We start from the raw sequence: 17,193 nt of genomic DNA on the forward strand, positions 1-17,193 counted from the left end.
ATGGTCACATCCTGCCCTCAGAGATGAAAAACGTAAGTGGAAACTGGTATGCATTAAATACATGCTTTAATTGGTGATGTTAATGCAACAGACCATCATACAGCTCTGATTGCTGAAATACATCCTGTGAACTCACTGCAAACACCTACAGCCGAAACTCTAAACTGAACACAACAGGGAAAGGTTTGTTTTGAGCACTCCAGATTAGGGCTCACTGTGAAATCCCATTAAACAGAAGACAAACTGCACATTAGCATACAGGATTTATGATCGATGCCCCAGCTGAGCACATATTCACAATGAAATGTCATTAAATAAAATACTCAAATCTATACAAAAAAACACGATTAACAATTCTTTATGAACCTTTTATGAAAGAATTTTTACTCAATATCTTCAAGTTTTTATATCTGTAGAGCTAAGTGCATTCTTATTGGCTATTTAACACCACCTTTTCATAAGAAAGAAAATATTTTAAAAACACTGAAGCCTTTTTCCAGCACATGTGTGACCATCACCATTAAATACTAAGCTTGCAGACTTCTGTTCCCACACGTGAGGATATGATGTGCTGAAGCAGGGCCTGCAGCCTGGGGAGGAAAATCACAGATCAAGTTCCTTGAAAGATGAAGCTTCTAACAAACAAAAAGCTGTAGCAGAGAGAGGCCAAACACTGCACAGGCTGCTGCATCTGCTCAATGGTGAGGTGGGCGAGCCTCTGTCTCCTACACGAAATAAACACCTCCTAAAAACACCAAAAGTAAAACAATCTGAGCAAGCAGTAGGTCGGACTTCTCTGTTCAACAGCTGGTGAAAGCGTTTTCTCTGCTTCACGAAATGGATCCTCTGCTGTAAATCTCTCTGAGCAGAAGTGCTAAATTGTTTTGTATTCCCTCAGACTCGGTTGGACCCTGCACAAGTCAGGCAGAACAGCTAGCAGAGAGGTCAGTAGCATAAAGGCAGGAGAACAGTGGGCGAGGTCTGAAAGTAAACTGTTGATGGCTGTAAATGAATGAAGCAGACAAGCATATCCCCTCCAATTAAAGCTTCAATTAACTGACCCACAACAAAGCTCCAGCAGAAACCAGACATGCTGCACTCAAGCACGACCTCACAGTCTGACAAGCTGATCATTAATGGTAGAATGATCCTGCCACAACTGGGATGCAGGTTAGAGCTGAAACATCCAGCTTCATCCAGCAGGCCAGCAGAAAAGAGCCCCTCAGGTCACTTCAAGTAGCAACAGAATCAGAGAAAACACAACGACAGAAACATTTCTTCCATTTTAGCAATCAAGGAAGGAAGGGCTTTGCATCTGCAGTGGGTAAGTTCATGTGGAAGACTACCAAGCTCCTGAACACAGTGGAAAAAGCAGGGGAAGAGGTGCTCCAGACAGCTCTATGCAAAGTCTGAAGGTTTTTCTCTTAGAAACCCGTAGACAATTTGTATTCTCAATAAATTCAACAAGGGCTACGAAACAACAACTGCAGAGGATAAAGAAAACAAGTAGCCCAATGTTTTTGCACCACGGAGAACATTATCTGTACACAAAGGTTAATACCGGTCACAGACACATTAATATTACACATTTTATCCTGGTCTTAATTCAAACTTGTTTTCTTACAGGAGGAGAGGCAACAAAACTCTTATATGATGCAAAATCTCTCATCTCTTTACATAATATTCTCATCTCTTTCAGGCAAATGCCCCAGGAAAGAGAAACTGTGAAGGTGCTGCCTTCCAAAACAACCAAGAATTTATATGGCAATAGAAAGGTCTGGCAAATTACATCATGCTATCTTACATTAAAATTCATGTATTTATTAAATACTAAATCAAATCAAGGAAACTGATTAACATTCTCCTTCTTTAAAAAGGGACATACCAGAAGCAAAGCAAAGTGCAAAAATCCCTGTTGCTCCAAGAGAATTCTGAACATCAGATAAAAAAATAGGAACACAAACACCACAGCTTGTTGAGGAAGATGACTAATTTAAAGTTTTCCCCTGTAGGGCAATCAAGTGCTGGTTCTCAGCAGTGTCACTACTGATGACCTTATCAAAGCGAGGAAGGGTGACAATGAGACAGGGGTGAGCCTGAATCAGCCCAGTCAGTGTTTATTTTCTCCATAGCGTACAGCTTGCAGAAGTTGGCTCTCAGTAGTTAGGGCAGCACACCTCTGCTTGCTCGAGTGCTCACCGTGCTGCTCTCACACTGTTGCTATGTGCTCTTCACCAGGCTCTGCCACACGCTCAGTGCTACCCGTTCTTTGTATTGCAACCTCAGTGCTGCCTTGTTCTGCACAAGAGGATGCAACGCTCTGCTCAGGACTCCCTGGAATTTGTTCGTTGCCTGTGGCTTGCACACCTTCTTTTTCACTTGCATTTGCTGTGTTTTTATGCTGTTCTACCCCACCCGCCTCACTGTTGCCTTCCAGGAGGGTGGCGTTGCAGGGGTGCTCATCACTCTTTGCTGTGACTTGATCTGCACTTGACTCCATGCCATCACTCACTGGAGAAGTCTGAGCAGTGCTGGGAAGCACGGAGGCAGCCGAGGAGTTCAGAGCCCCACCATTTGCATTGCCCTCAGCCTTCTCATTCATCTCCTCCACAGCCGCCTTTTTCTCACTGACTTTTTCATCTTCAGTCTTAGCATTTGAAACAGACGGATGTGACTGGGCACTGTGAGCAGGTGGGGCCATGTTCAGATTGATGGCCAAGTTGAACGTTTTATTTCTTTGTGTTCTCTTATCAACTTTCCTCCTCTTTATGGCTGCATCACCAGCCTCTGGCACTGTTAAGTCTTTGGGGTTTGCATTTTCTTCTTTTGGTGTTTCTTGGTCTTTTTCTGACTGTAAGAGTGGATCCAAGGGGATTTCTGCATCAATTGCACATTCTTCCAGATTACTGGAGATTTTTTCAATGTCAGAAGGGCTTTTCAGTTGTCCGCTCTTTACGGCGTCTGCCAAGTTTGCATCCAGTTTTCTCTTCTTGCTCTCCTTTCCACAGTCATTCTCTGTTGCATCTTGCAATTCAGCCTCACTGTTGCAATCCTTCTCCTGCTGAGCAAATTGAGTTTTTTTCTCATCTTCATCATCCCCACCTTTTGAAACACATTTGCTTATCTTCTCCGTCGTGTCCTCTTCATTTGCTTCAGTTTGCAAGTCGGCAGCATCACCAGCCTTCTGTTCCTCCTCTACAGTCTGGTTCTGACCCTCTTCCACTGAATCATCAATCTTTTTACCAGGAGTTTTCTGTTCATTTTCAGCCTTTTGGTGCAACTTTGACTTGTTGGAGTGGGGTCTGTACTTCAAGAGTTTGTCATGGGGCCCCCACACAAAGCTGCCCTGAGGTCTGTAGTGCTGCCAAGCGTAGTGGACTAGTTCTCTTCTCTTCTGCTTGCTTCTGATGGTGAACAGGAAGTAGTCCAAGGCACTTCTCTTGACATTTGGTAATGTCTCATTAACAAGAGTTTCTGTTAGGAAAAACTTTACCAAGTGCACTTGATAGTGTTCATATCCCATCTCCCCCAGGCACTTCAGGATGCGAGTAATCCGTAAATTGTTGTGGCTAAACCTGAGACAAACAGATGATTAAAGTTAAGTGAAACCTTTACAATCCTGAGGTCATAATGAACCTGTGGGGCACCTGCAGAATGTTTTGTGTACTGCTGAGTAATCTATAAAAGGCTATTTCACAATGCAGATGGAAATATGAGCTTGTTCTACTTCTAATGGACTTACAGCAATTATCTGCAGCAGTACCTTCCTAACCCCTCTTGAAATTAACTCAATTACTTAAAAACTTTTTGACTTCCTGAATCACCCACCAGTAGAAAACAGCCACCATATTGGGTCATACATACAAGACCATGCAGCCCAATATCTTGTCCCTGGCTGTGGTAAGCTTTGTGTTAACAACACCTTGATTTGTCAGGTACAGAAGATTTTCTTGACTTTTTTTCCTCCTCAGACAAGTGCATGGCTGTAGCTAAATGATCAGTAGTACAAACAAACAAAGACTCACCGGTTCAAGTTTAGAAATCTTTCAGCCCAATTCTCTGCTCTCTTGAGTTCTCCAGTTTCCTGGTTCACTAGAATTATTCCATAAAATCTCAACATGAGTCGATAAGCACGTATAAACCTTTCCATAGCTTCCTCTGACTTCTTCAAGGCCTGAAAAAGAGAGACCAATGAGCACAAGTTGCAATTCCCTCATAACCTACATCCCTAAGCAGGATCTGAATGTCAAACAAAGCATAATTATATCACTCATCACTTCATGTGCTGCTGCTAGCAACTGGCAGACACACAAGACAGACAACTGCTAATCAGTGCTTGAATGAGACCTGTTCACACCAGGGCCCCAAGAAAGCAAGGGGGGGAAAAAGCCCTACACTTTAAATATAAGTCTTTTAGGGAAAATTCTAACATTCTTCAGATTTAAAAAAAAAAAGGCACATAAGCTTTACAATACCTCAATTTCTTGACACGTGAGCGGCTTCGCACGAAAATTCATCCCATGCTCACGTAAAGGAAATAGCCTAAGAAGAAAGAAGTTTTCAGCCCAGATGAGCACAGATGATATCCAACCCAGGGAACCCACTCTCTTAAAACTCAAATGATTCCAGAAACTGTGAGATCACAGGAATCTCACAGACAGTTCATATTCCTATGAACACAGAAGTAGTTAATTAGAAGACAAATCCCTTCCATAAAAGAATCGTACACAAAGGTGATAAATAACAGCACTTAAACTTTGCTTATTTCCAACCCTCACTCCAGCAAAACTTCGTTCTGCAGTACGTTAGAAGACCAAGCATTACTTTACTGAGACCTATTACCACAGCTGCACTGAGAACCTGTGTCTTCAGGATTTCCAGAGCATTGCTTCCAAAGGTACAGAGAGAAAAAAAAAGGCAAGTTTCACTTAAGAGTAACTCTAGACTTCATGGGAAGGTGAATTCAACAGCACATATACAACTGACACAGGCACTATATTCACACAGGTATTTTACCACTGTATGTATGAATGGTTTTCTTCCAGAACTTCATAGTTGTCCCACCAAGATTCAAGCAGATCTTCAATATGCAAACCTGCAGAGAAAATACAAAACTGAGGCAAGAATAAATGAGACCAAATGAAAACTGAAGTTAGCCAGTCATCCCAGCCAGTTCATTAGCCATAGCCAGGGGTCAGCATTCAGGCACTGGTTTATCTGCTGTACAGCTATACTGGGAAGTCAGAATAATTAAAAAAGAATCATGTATTTTTTTCAAACCAGCAAACAGAAAATTAAAGAAAATTAAAGAAATTCAGCAGGAACAAAGACATTTTAAAATGGAAATTGTAGAGGGTTTTTTGTTTTTTGTTTTTTTATTTTCATTTGGTTTCTGTTTTAATGGTTGTTCCACATGGATTATGCTACACCTCCATCAACTCCAACAGCCACAGTAGAGCTGCACTGAGCAGTCATCAAGCAAGGTACTCACCGTGGGGCATAAAAGCAATCTCATTTTTGTAGAAGCTCAAGTTCCACATATCTTCTTCCTCATCAGTTTCTGATTCTATCAAACCCTGGAAATGAGAACAAGAAATCAACAAGCAGCAGTAATGCAGTACTCACCTCAGCACTTCTCCTTCCCTCTCATCAGGAGCACAGGCTAAGTCCTTGAAACCTCTGGGAAAGAACAGCTTGTTTTTGATGCACCCACATGAACATTATCCCCTCCCTTCATAAATTAATCCTTTAAAGCTAGAAGCCTCAGTGTGAAGATGAAAGGGCATCTTCAAAGCTAGAACACATTCCTAAACTCAGCATGCAACAAGGAAAAGCCACGAGAGCAGGTGCACTATCATGAAGTCCATACCGGGTAACGATGCCTGTATCTCTGCAAGTCTCTTGCTGCATTCCAGTTGCGCCTGCCTGAGATCTAGAGAAAAGTCACAGATCAGACACCCAGGATAACGTGGCCTTCTGAAAATAAAAACGCAGCCTGAACTCAGCATTTCCCACACCTGTTCCCCTGTGCCCAGCAATCCACAGCTCCAGCACCCCAAGAACAGCCAGTTCTTACTGGACTCAAAAGATTTTTCTTCCCAGTTTTATTGGGCTCTTTGTGTTTGATGTCTGCCTTCTATCCCAGGCAGGTTTTCCTACAGAAATGGTCAGAGGTAGCTGGAAAGTCCCTGAATGATAAATCTTATTTAGTTTGTTAACTCACAAAGTTTTAAGTAGACAAATTAAGTTCTATCTGCCTGTCCCTGAATCATTACGTGCTTCAGTCAAGAGAGATCATACTTTAAACTGTAGAATTCAAGATGCATAAAGATCATTTAAATTCAGGACTCTTCTTTCCTCCAGACATTATTCAGCGTGCATTTTCTTCATTTTTGCTTTCTACTCTAGAGCAGTCCTGCTGATCTGGCATTGTGCTCCTTCGGATAACAACAGCCACATGGTCACACTAGGTATTTGTTTTATTCCCATAACAATCCTCATTTTCATTGCTGCTCATGTTTCCAAGTAACCTAACTGTGTGCCAAGCCTACCTTAAAACTCCTCTGAAACAATGGTGATGAATTGGATCTTCTTTGTCCCTACAAAGAGAAGGCAATTAGAAGGAAACATACTGAAACAAAACAATACAGTAATACCACATGAAGATACCCACAGCAGTAATTCACATGATCCCTATTAGTTGCCAAGTGACAGATTTGCCTAGTGACAACTGAATTAACATGTCTTTATTAATCATTTAAATTACTATAGAAAAAAGCCTGTGCTGCCACATTTGCCTGACAGCAAGATATCAGGCTCTACCTGCTACACATGCATGCTGGATTCATTATAGTCATAACATGTATAAAGCAATCATAAAGAACACACCTCTGAACAATGGAAGTTGCAAACAATGTCATTTTTTTTTTTAATGTATATTTACATTTAAGTGCATTACTTCCATGGTAAGAGATTTTTGTGACAACTCGTAAGCAACAGAGGCAGAATCTTGCTGATGCTACACACCTTGTCTCAAACCATGACAACGCTGCAAAGCACTCGCAAACGTCAAGGCACAACCATCAAAACAAACAAGATTACTGTGAATAAAAGGATCCACCCAGTGCAAAGCACACAGGAGCAAGAGAGTTCAGCAATAGCCAACAAGAGCCGAGCCTTTGAGAACAGGGAAGAGGCAGGCAGAATCTTGCAAATTAAACCTTCCAAGAAACTTAGTGGAAAGAAGCAGCTACTGGTCTCTCAAGTTACTTGAAAGCCTCATTTGCTACTACTTAACTTCCTTTGCCTAGAGAAAAATAAGGAAAACCACTTTGTATCGAGCAGCAAACAGCCAGAAGTGGTTCCACTACTGCAGGAGCAGGGTGAGATTTCCCAGCACCTCCTTGTAATGAAGCAATCCCTCCAACTGTACAGCCCACCGTTAGCACTTGAAATTAGAAGCAGGCACAGCTGGGGGGAGATGGTCAATGAAGAATTTTTAAAATTTTGTTTAAATATACATTTGCACACAATATGGTCCCCATTCATTTGGGTGAAAGGAATTAAAACACAAACAAACCTCCAGGTTTATGTGGTTTCCTTGTTGTGTTTTTTTGTTTTTCGTTTTTTAATGTAACAAAGCTGTGATGTGACCTAAAATAATACCTGTCTACGTTGCAATACATTTCCCACAGCTGCATGATCCACACAGGATTAGAAATCAAGTGCTGGTATCCCATTGCTGCAACACCCCTTGCCAATAGAGCAGCTAGAAATGCACATAACTACAAAAAGCCATGCTATGCAGTTAATATTTGGAAAATAAACGTGGACGCAAACAAAAGACTGAGATATCTGCTCAGCCAAAGCAGATCAATATTATTCTTTCATTCAAGATGTAAGCACTGATCAAGATTTAGAGCTCTAGGATTCAGCAGTGCTTTTAACTGTAAGTTTTGAGCTCCACAGATTAAATCCTGATACATGAGGAATTAATGAGAACTTAACTGCCAAATACAGAGGAATCAATTTCAGACATTCCTTTCACTTCAGAATCAAAAACAATGTCTTTTAACACAGTTAGCTGAGCTGAGTTAATAGGAAAATAGTTTTAATTCTGAAAAATGATTGGTTTGCTGAAGAACAAGCATAAATACAGAGACAGACATGGCACAGCAGTGTAAGGTGCTGTTGGGCTGCTTCAGAAAGAAGCTGGGTGAAGGAAGCAAGCAGGCTGGAGCACAACATGAGGAAAAACAATGTGGAGAAGCAAAGAGCAAGAACTCAGCCCTCTGCCCATGGAGGTGTTGTTCCTGGATTTCTACAGACTTCAGTACAAGCCACACAGAAATGTGACCTTCACTTTCTTTCCAGATTACGGAGACAAACTTGTACACACACACAAAAAAAAAATCAAACCTTACTTCTCACAACACTCATAAGCAACTTAAGGTGGGATTCCACCTCCAGCACTGCTGAAGCATCAGAACGTGCACTGTTTCATGAAGAGCACGAGGAGAGCAGAGAACAAAGCTGGAAAGGGTAACACCAACTGTGTTTGGCTGGAAACTGGAAATCAAATCCAACTGAAAGGACTGAAAGGATGCAGAGATTATCAACAAGAAAGAAGACAGTCTTAGACGAGCGATGGAAGCCTTCCATTTGGGGATAGTTAGGAGATGGCAGAACTACAGGGCTTGTTACGAGGCTCTGAGCAATGCAGCACAAACCCCATGCGCTACAGCAAACGAAGAGGTGATCTCTGAAGATGAGCATAAGCCCCAAGATGTTCTGTGGTCACTCTTGGAAGAACCTTAAAGCACTGGAGTGCAAAAGAGTTAAAAAGACACCTGCAGACATTTTTAATTACAAATACGGGGTATTTGCAGAGAAACAAGTGACATGCAAGCATAAAAGGATTTGAAGGTTTTGAAAGCGTGTAGTGAAAATAATAAAAAAAAACCCTCTAACCTCAGTATTGAATAAATACATTAGCAGCTTCAGGAATATAGCATACCATCTAGGCTGAGGGGAGAAGAATTAAAGTTAGTGTAATATCAGCAGAAGTAGGAACTTATTTTGGAACCTGACTCGTGGCTTTGGCAAGTTACAAAGGCACAGACTTATACCAGAAGATGCACTGTTTCTTTTTGCACTCATTCTCACTCCCTTTAAAAAGGAATCAGGCACTGTAAGACAGAGGTGATTATATATCCATCCATGAAGGAAGAGCTCCACTTTAAAGGTGAAGAACAATATTCCAGGGGCACAAATCCCAGAGACAACATCCTCCTCAAGGCAAAGTGAAAAAAACGGTCCTTGCTTTTACTGTTGTCACAATCCAGAAGTCGCTCTAAGAAAATAAAAATCTAAAGAACAAACATCAGAAAGCACAATCTGAAAGTTCAAGGGATTTTATCAGGTTTTAAAATTCGTAAACAAAACCAGAGCTCTAATCAAGAGCAGAAAATTGACCGTGTGCCATCAAACAACGCAAACCACATAAAGGAACAGGGAAGGATCTTCCATTCCACCTAAAACACCTGTGACCTCACAAAGATCTATGCCAATAGGCCTCACACCATCCCCATGAAGATGTGCATGCCCAGCTGCTTTATTTAAGCTTTGATTTTGTTTGTAAAGTATAGGGGGTGTGGCTTTGTACTAAGCCATTGATGTTTGGAATATTGTGTTGCATAGAAGTTACTTTTTTTTTTTTTTAAATAGGGTTATTTTATTCACTTAGTGTTCATAGAAGAAAAAAAGATTAAAGTTTAATACTAATATATTGTTCCCACCTTGAGAATATGGATGCATCCCTGAAATGAAACCAGAAGCAAAAGATCAGTTTTCATTTCCCCAAAAGGGGAGGAGTTAACAGTGTTTCTGTTGGATCCATAAAAGGCTGAATAGTTTTGCATTTGCAAAGCAACATTGTAAAGATAGCAGCTTCAGAATAGACAGGCTCCTCATAAAGTTGAATCAACATTAAAAAATGGAGACAAGTGTTAACATTTTGCAGAATATAAATGCAGTTCTGAGAACATCAATGGATCTTTTCAGAGAGTTGCTATATAAATAATATCTCGCATAAGAAAAAAAAAAAAGGCTAAAGGAAAGAAAAACTCACAGCTCATTTTAGTAATGGTCTGATGGTTCTCCATGGCATGAAAGAGAAAGGACACTGTAGAAGACATCAACGTAAAGCAAGGATCTGATGCAGACACCATGCTATTGTGCCAAAACAGCATCCGTAAGCAATGGAGAAAACATGCTGCACCATGTAGAAAACAAAATGTTATTTATGGGGTAAAGCAGCCATACCACAGGGTGTGAGGGCAAAGAAAATGCGAGAACCCTGCACATAGCAGCCTAATGAAAGTTAGTTCTTAAAGCTCCAACACAACTCCGCCACTGCTATCTGAGTCGCAAAGACATCATTTCCAAGTGGGCCTCACACTGCCTCCTCTCTTCGAGGTTAGAAGACTGGCTCCATCGAGATGAGGACAGAGCTACACGTTAACGATCGCTGCCAGAACATACAAACCTTCCGACTTATTTTAAGCGTTTCATCTGCTCCAGTCCCCGGCTGTAAATCGGGATAGGAGGGAAAAGCGGCCCAAAATACAGGCAGTAGGAAAAGCAGCCGGGCCAGGAAGATGCACGGACAAGGGGAGACGCGTCGAGGAGTCAGGGACTGGAGCCGGAGGAGGCGCTCGGACAGGTGCACGCAGGGCTCTGCCGCCCGCCCCAGTGCCTCCAGCCCGGCATCGAGGGAGCTGAGGAGCACCGCTGGGCCTGCCGGCACCCACCTGGGCCTGCCGGGATTCCCGCGGCGAGCTCAGCACAGACTTCTCCGCATCCTCCGGCTCCTCCCCGGCGGCCGCCTCCGCTCCCTTAGGCTGGCCTTCACCGCCATCCTTGTCCTCCTCGTCGTCGTCGTCTTCCTCCCAGGTGGAGTCGTACCTCCAGAAGCACGTCTCGTCCCCGTCCTCGTCCTCCTCCGCCCTGAAACTGAACCAGGCCGCCATGGAAAGCCGGCAGAGGAAAAGGAAAGCGAAAGGAACGCCGGGCCGGCCCGCACAAAGCCGGAGCACGTGGGTCGGGGCGGAGGAGGTGGAAGCCCGGCACGCCCCGCCCCCTTCCTGCGGCGCGGCGCCCCATTGGGCAGCAGGCTGCTCCGCGCGGTCCTAGCGCCCGCCCGCCCGGCCCGCAGCCAGTCCAGCTGAGGGAAGAGAGGAGGGAACGGCAGCCTGCAGTCAACGAGCGGCCAGAGCGAGACTGGCTCTTGTTCCCGTGCTAGCTAAACGGTGGTGGAAACGGGGTGCTGTACGAATGGGAACTTTTCTCCTTCCATCAGCAAGACTCGGGTGCGCGAACACCCCTGCTGCTGCAGTACAGTGCACGTGAACACAAGCGTGGGGTGGAAAGGAAGCTAGGACTCTTGGTTCCTCACCTTAAAGACAATACTGATAAAGTAATTCTTTTTATTAACCGCTCGTCGATATGGTGAGACAAATTCAGCCACGTTTCAGCCTCTTTCAGTCACCATTTCACACGTTGGTTGACCGCAGTCCATCTTTTCACAACTCAAAAATAGTAATTTCTATCAAATCTTACTATTCTGGTATATAAAAGGTAAGTGTTACAACATCAGTAACATTTTAAATTATAGAACAGGAACAACGCTTTGCAACACCAATTCCACATCAATAAAACTGCTTAAAAATAAATAATGAAGTACAAAACCTGCTGTTACATACGACTGTGGTACAGACAGATGAAGCAACATCTCCAAGTTCAGGCACAGCTCAGCTGATCCCTTTCAAAACCACGCGAGTCCAGTGGATATTTAATTTAGGACTCATTAATAATCCTCCTTACAGGTGTTGTCATTTTCACTTCAGTTACAGTATACAAGCTTAGCAAGATTGAAAAAAGTTACATTACTAACGGTAAAAGAAGTAGATTTTCCTCCAGCAAATGGTGTGAAAGAATACCTCAGCACAGCAGTCGTATTTAAAAGGATTTTGGTTTTACTGAACCAACAGATTCAGATATTTGATACAAATGGTATGTTTGGACAAATGGCCAAACAGCATTACCCACAGAGGGTCTGTGATGTTCAAAGACAGCAACCAAGCAAAGGCGAAAACAACCAGTTCAAAATTTATAGATACAACCCCTCTATTTTCCATGAATCGAGGCTCTGTGTCTCACTGAACACTTCTTTCAGGAGCTGTTCCTTGGAAATACAAACACTGCAACTGTTACATATGCATAAACCCTCCCTGCTGCCAGCTTTCTCCCTGAGCTCCCTGAGCAGGTTGCCACCGTGCAGTCTGGTGCCACGGCACAAACAGATCAAGGATGGGCACAAAGTCCTGTATGCATAAAGGCAACGTGCAGGTTCTTCAAATACCTGGCTCAGATATCATTTCCTTTGTGAGAAACGTTTATCTAATGACAATCCTACTATTTGTTTTTAATATTCCCTCCTCACGTTCCACAGTCAGCTACTTCTGTTGTTCACAGCTTTATGTCCTGCGTCGTTTCGCAGCGCTGGGGCTGGAAGGGTTGCTGTTGGCATTTAAGACCTTTTCAGTGACTCTGTTGCGTTTCCTCTTATCAGATCCTTCTTTGGACCCAGAATCTGACAAAGTCTTCTCCTTCTCTTTGCTGCTTGGCTTCTCAGTTGTTTTTCCTAAACTTCCAGAGGGTGTAAAAACTGAAATAGGACCAAAGTAATGAGTCCAGATCAGACTCATGCACGTAGGCAAACAAGAACTGATATAAAATCTCTTCATATTACATTAAACTTATCCAATAAATACATTCTCAGCACCTTTAAAGATCCTTTAAGTACTACTTTCATTTTTAAAAAGGCATGGCTTTCTTTTATTACTTGATTTTGAAGATGGGCATGCATGTTGAAGGATAGAAATGACATTCATTAAGTGGAAACAAGCAGCACTTAAAATACTTAATGGGAATATCTTATATAGGACCAATCTGTGAGATTTATAATTAGCACTGCTCATTACATTTGGGATTTGAGATAGGTTTTGAAACAGAACACCCAAAATGTGAAACTTCATATATTTTTAAAATACATTTTTAGACCTTTTATTACACTGATCTTTAAAACACTTATTCTGCAGTATGATGACATTATGCAGCTAACAGTTGGCTTGGTCTGTTAAGGGAAATAGCAGGATCTCTACTGCCTGTGCTTGACTTTGTTCTACAGCAAAACATTTTTCAAAAGTAAGCTTTTCCGTCATTTTAAGAGGCAAGATAATGCAAAACAAACAGACAAAACCCCATCCCACTCTGCTCTCCTTCCCATTGTAGCATCTCAAGTTTTGATTTATTGGCCTTAATTTATCTTAATTCAAATAAATTTAATTTAAACAAATAAAATCACAGAATGGCCCGGGTTGGAAAGGACCTCAATGATCACCAACCTCCAACCCCCTGCCACGTGCAGGGCCACCAACTTCCATATCTAATACCAGACCAGGCTGCCCAGGGCCCCATCCAGCCTGGCCTTGAGCATCTTCAGGGATGGGGCATCCACAGCCTCTCTTGGCAGCCTGTTCCAGCACCTCCCTCTTACAGTAAGGTGCTGGAACTCTTATAGTGAAGAACTTCCCCCTGACATCCAACCTAAATCTTTCCTCCCTCTACTTAAAACCACTGTCCTGCAGTCATCAACCTTTCCAAAGAGTTGACTCCCCTCCTGTTTATAGGCTCCTTTTAGGTACTGAAAGGCTGAAATTAGAAGCTACAGAACTGCGCACATGAATTAGGAGCAAGGCAGAAATCTCCAGAAGAATCATATGCTGGCAACTGCTTATTCTGTGCACTCTTAGGTTACTCTACTTCTTTACATTTGAACAGAAATCACAAAATCCACTATATATGATATTTACATATGATATTTACATTTTAACATCAATTTTTCAGAAATACAGTTGGTTTTTTAAATCTCATTACACAGCAGAGAGTTACAAATTTACCTTCTTCTGGACCTGCATGTGTTTCCATCTCTTCTTTTATCTCCTCTTTCATTTCTTCTTCAATCATCACTTTTCCTATGGAATTGGTCATTAAGCAATGGTTAGATGGTTATGAAGAACCATACAGAGGTTTCTTCCATTAGCAACCTCAGCATATGTGCAGTGTGTGCAGACATTAGACATAACAGTAATGTTCTTGAGAATTAAAGCATACAAACTATCCTAAAAATAACCACGTCCTAACAATAAAAATGCAAGGGTTATACCAGCAACAGGTATTTGCTGCAAGTCCAAGTCAAATGGAAGTTTCTTCTGCACTGAAACTATAGATATACAGTAAAAGTATATTTCCAGTGTATGCTTTGAAACATTTGCTGACAGTGCTGTTCAGTGGCCTTAATCATTCATATTCAACATGTAGTCACAGAAATATTATATACAATGTATATAGAGAAATGTTATTACACTCCACAGCTTCCTTCTGAAAAGATCTTGCTACGGACCACAGAAAAGTGCACAGATGATCAATTTCAGCAAAAAGGTCCACCTCAATCCAACAGAAGTCTCAACAAAATGCAAAACCACACAATAAACAACCAACTGCAAAGAAACACAAACAGGCAGCAGTAAAGCACGTGGATTTTTTGTCTACCCCCAGAAGCTGAATCTACAAGCAGGTACAAACAGAACCTGCTTGTGCCATATTAGCATTCATCTTTATTACATTTAAGAATACAAGGAATACTGTGTGGAGTTTGACCAAAGGTCTGTCTTGCCCACTAGCCTACTTTCTACAGCAGAGAATCAAAGAGGCTGATAAATGGGGAACATGAACAACACCAGCAGGGTGATCCTTTCCCCGATTATTTCCTTCAGCCAGCAGATTCAAGAGATGTATCTGTTCTCTTCTTTTTCATCAGTACACCTAACACACCAGTCTGAAAGAATAGCCATGTATTTATGCTAGTAGGGTACATTGTTATGTTCTTTTCTGGGAGTTCTGTTAAGCTATTTGTTCTGTGATGGGCCTAGAGCAACAAAGAAATAAAAGATTTCTATCACATCTTACCTTCTCTCACTTCTTGAATCAGTTCATCAGGAAGAATAAAATTCTTCTCTATATTTGGAAATGGAAGAATCTCAGATTCATGCTTGGTAAGAAAATAAAGATTTTTATGATTGATCTTGGTAAAAATAAAAATATATATATATAGAATAGAAATGCAATCTCAAGCTCTATTTTAAGTGCACTTAGTAGCCAAATAATTTTTAACGATTCTCAGATACTACAGCGTAAGGATGCTCCTGATATCAAACTGGTTCCTAAGTTGAGATCACAACTCATGACCATTAGAGACCACTTCTGGAATGATACTGTGGCAAATTCTTAAATATATATATAAGCTGTCTGTTTGGTACCTAAGTACATGTGTAAATGTTTGCTGGATCAGCTCTTAGGCGATTAAAAATAAAAAGAGAATAAAATCAGTAAAAAGTCAGAACTCAGTATGGCAAAAACGAAAACACAAACCAAAACACGGTAAGTTTTATTGCCTCCCACCCAATGCACTTTCATACAGGAAAAACATCACCTCACTAGAACACACACAGCGTTCTGTAGCTTGAGAGCTGTCAGGTGCCAGGGATTACAACCAGTCAGGACTCCATTATACTCACAAGAGCCTGCATGTCATACATGGTGCTCAGATGGTCCCAAATCACTTTGGAAGAAATCTGCCGTCCGATATTCTGACTGAATTTATCTCGGATACAAATCATGTGAAAATGGCGATTCACACCTGGGGGGAGAACTCAGTGCAATTAACACCGCCAACAGCTTGATTTGTGTCACAAGATAATATCAATCATTAAACAAACAAACTATAATCACAGGGAAATCACAGAATGGCCAGGGTTGGAAGGGACCTCAAGGATCATGAATCTCCAACCCCTGCCATATGCAGGGCCACCAACCTTCACATTTAATACCAGACCAGGCTGCCCACGGCCCATCCAACCTGGCTTTGAACATCTCTAGGGATGGAGCACCTACAGCCTCTCTGGGCAGCTGTTCCAGCACCTCACCACTTCCCGCTGACATCCAACCTAAATCTTCCCTCCCTTGATGGGGACATTATACAGTACGGCGAGAAGAACGGCATCCCGTCAGCACAGCCCGGCTGTTTCCGCACCCTGCACCGCAGGCGCTGTTCTGGAGAGAGGCTGCGGTTGCCGCACTGGCGGTACTTCCACGTGAGACCGCAGCCACAGCTCCAAGAGAAACGCTGCCACTGAATAACCCCGGCAGGACAGGCAGACAGGAGGGCGGGCCGTGCGCGCCGAGGAGCGCGGATCGGGAGGGGCGAGCACAGCTCTGCACAGCGCTCGGGCCGCCCGGGTCCGGAGGCCGCTGGGATCGGCAGCCCAGGCAGCGCCCGCCCGGCCCCGGCGCCCGCATCTCCAACCCGGCCGACGCCGCTACTCGAGGCCGAGGCTCTGCGCGGCCTGCTCTCACCTACGGGCTTGTGGCCCAGCATGGCGTGGAAGAGGCAAACCTCCACTTCGGGGCTCCACACCACCACCGCCTCTTCCGCCGGCACTCCGGGCTCCGGGGCGGAAGCGGCTGCCGCCGCGGCGGCCGCAACAGCAGCGGCGGCGGCAGCGACCGCCGCGGCGGTCCCGGGGCCGGCCGAAGGCAGCGGCGGTTTCTCCGCGGCGGCGTTAGCCGCGCCGCCCTCCGCCTCGCCCATGGCCGCGCCGTGCCGTGCCGCCGCGCGGCGCCCTCTGCCGTTCCCCCGCGCCGCCTCCGCAGCGGCTCCTGGCGGCCGGAGGAGCGGGCTGGGCGCGCTACCCGCCCTGTGCTGGAGGGGGGGGGGGGGGGGGGGGGGGCAGTTGTGAGGGGTTTTACCTCGAGCTGCTGCCAGGAGGGAGATTTCGCGTGGCACTGCGCGCCTCAGTACCCAAAACTGCTCGTCACTGTCACGGCGCTGTCACTTTCTGTTTTTAGGAACTACATCTCATGCGTTGAGAAGTGCAGAACTCACCTGCTGTGTTCGTCATTTAAGGCATGAAAGTGTTTCATTTGGGAAGAACACGGCAATTCCTCTGTAGTGTGGATTGGTGTTTTTTGGGGTGGTTGGCTGTTATCACATGTGATACCGGCACACATGCA

The 17,193-nt window shown here is 43.6% G+C and overlaps 2 protein-coding genes across 3 annotated transcripts; both read right to left on the reverse strand.

Annotated features, from left to right (window-relative positions):
- Window positions 1–49: 49 nt before the first annotated feature.
- OGFR (opioid growth factor receptor) lies at window positions 50–11,123 on the reverse strand. Of its 2 annotated transcripts, XM_052683663.1 has the most exons (9): window positions 10,812–11,123; window positions 8,971–9,024; window positions 6,552–6,599; window positions 5,870–5,932; window positions 5,492–5,576; window positions 5,017–5,095; window positions 4,476–4,542; window positions 4,026–4,174; window positions 50–3,575 (listed from the first exon to the last, which is right to left on the reverse strand). In XM_052683663.1, the coding sequence occupies exons 1-9, from the start codon at window positions 11,028–11,030 to the stop codon at window positions 2,210–2,212; spliced, it is 2,130 nt and encodes a 709-aa protein (XP_052539623.1). In that variant the 5' UTR covers window positions 11,031–11,123; the 3' UTR covers window positions 50–2,209. The 2 variants fall into 2 exon arrangements, with proteins under 2 accessions (XP_052539623.1, XP_052539624.1); XM_052683664.1 differs by lacking the exon at window positions 8,971–9,024 and having other exon boundaries at window positions 10,812–11,122.
- A 346-nt stretch (window positions 11,124–11,469) lies between these two features.
- On the reverse strand, window positions 11,470–16,771 carry MRGBP (MRG domain binding protein). Its single transcript, XM_052683963.1, has 5 exons — window positions 16,537–16,771; window positions 15,699–15,820; window positions 15,091–15,172; window positions 14,022–14,096; window positions 11,470–12,727 (listed from the first exon to the last, which is right to left on the reverse strand). Exons 1-5 carry the CDS (start codon window positions 16,769–16,771, stop codon window positions 12,537–12,539), a joined length of 705 nt encoding a protein of 234 aa, XP_052539923.1. The 3' UTR covers window positions 11,470–12,536.
- Between the last annotated feature and the right edge of the window lie 422 nt (window positions 16,772–17,193).

This window comes from Tympanuchus pallidicinctus, unplaced genomic scaffold, assembly GCF_026119805.1.
Source record: "Tympanuchus pallidicinctus isolate F22 unplaced genomic scaffold, pur_lepc_1.0 scaffold20, whole genome shotgun sequence".
Lineage (NCBI taxonomy): Eukaryota > Metazoa > Chordata > Aves > Galliformes > Phasianidae > Tympanuchus > Tympanuchus pallidicinctus.

What these genes read in the sequence shown, in the direction of transcription:
- OGFR (XM_052683663.1), bottom strand. Translation starts at nt 11,030, where the DNA reads ATGGCGGCCTGGTTCAGTTTCAGGGCGGAGGAGGACGAGGACGGGGAC. An exon ending in AACCATTCATACATACAGTG is followed by an intron (nt 4,543 to 5,016) that starts GTAAAATACCTG and finishes CTTTCTTCTTAG; the next exon opens with GCTATTTCCTTTACGTGAGC. An exon ending in AGATTTCTAAACTTGAACCG is followed by an intron (nt 3,576 to 4,025) that starts GTGAGTCTTTGT and finishes TGTTTGTCTCAG; the next exon opens with GTTTAGCCACAACAATTTAC.
- MRGBP (XM_052683963.1), bottom strand. Translation starts at nt 16,771, where the DNA reads ATGGGCGAGGCGGAGGGCGGCGCGGCTAACGCCGCCGCGGAGAAACCG. An exon ending in GATTCAAGAAGTGAGAGAAG is followed by an intron (nt 14,097 to 15,090) that starts GTAAGATGTGAT and finishes CCAATTCCATAG; the next exon opens with GAAAAGTGATGATTGAAGAA. An exon ending in ACATGCAGGTCCAGAAGAAG is followed by an intron (nt 12,728 to 14,021) that starts GTAAATTTGTAA and finishes GTCCTATTTCAG; the next exon opens with TTTTTACACCCTCTGGAAGT.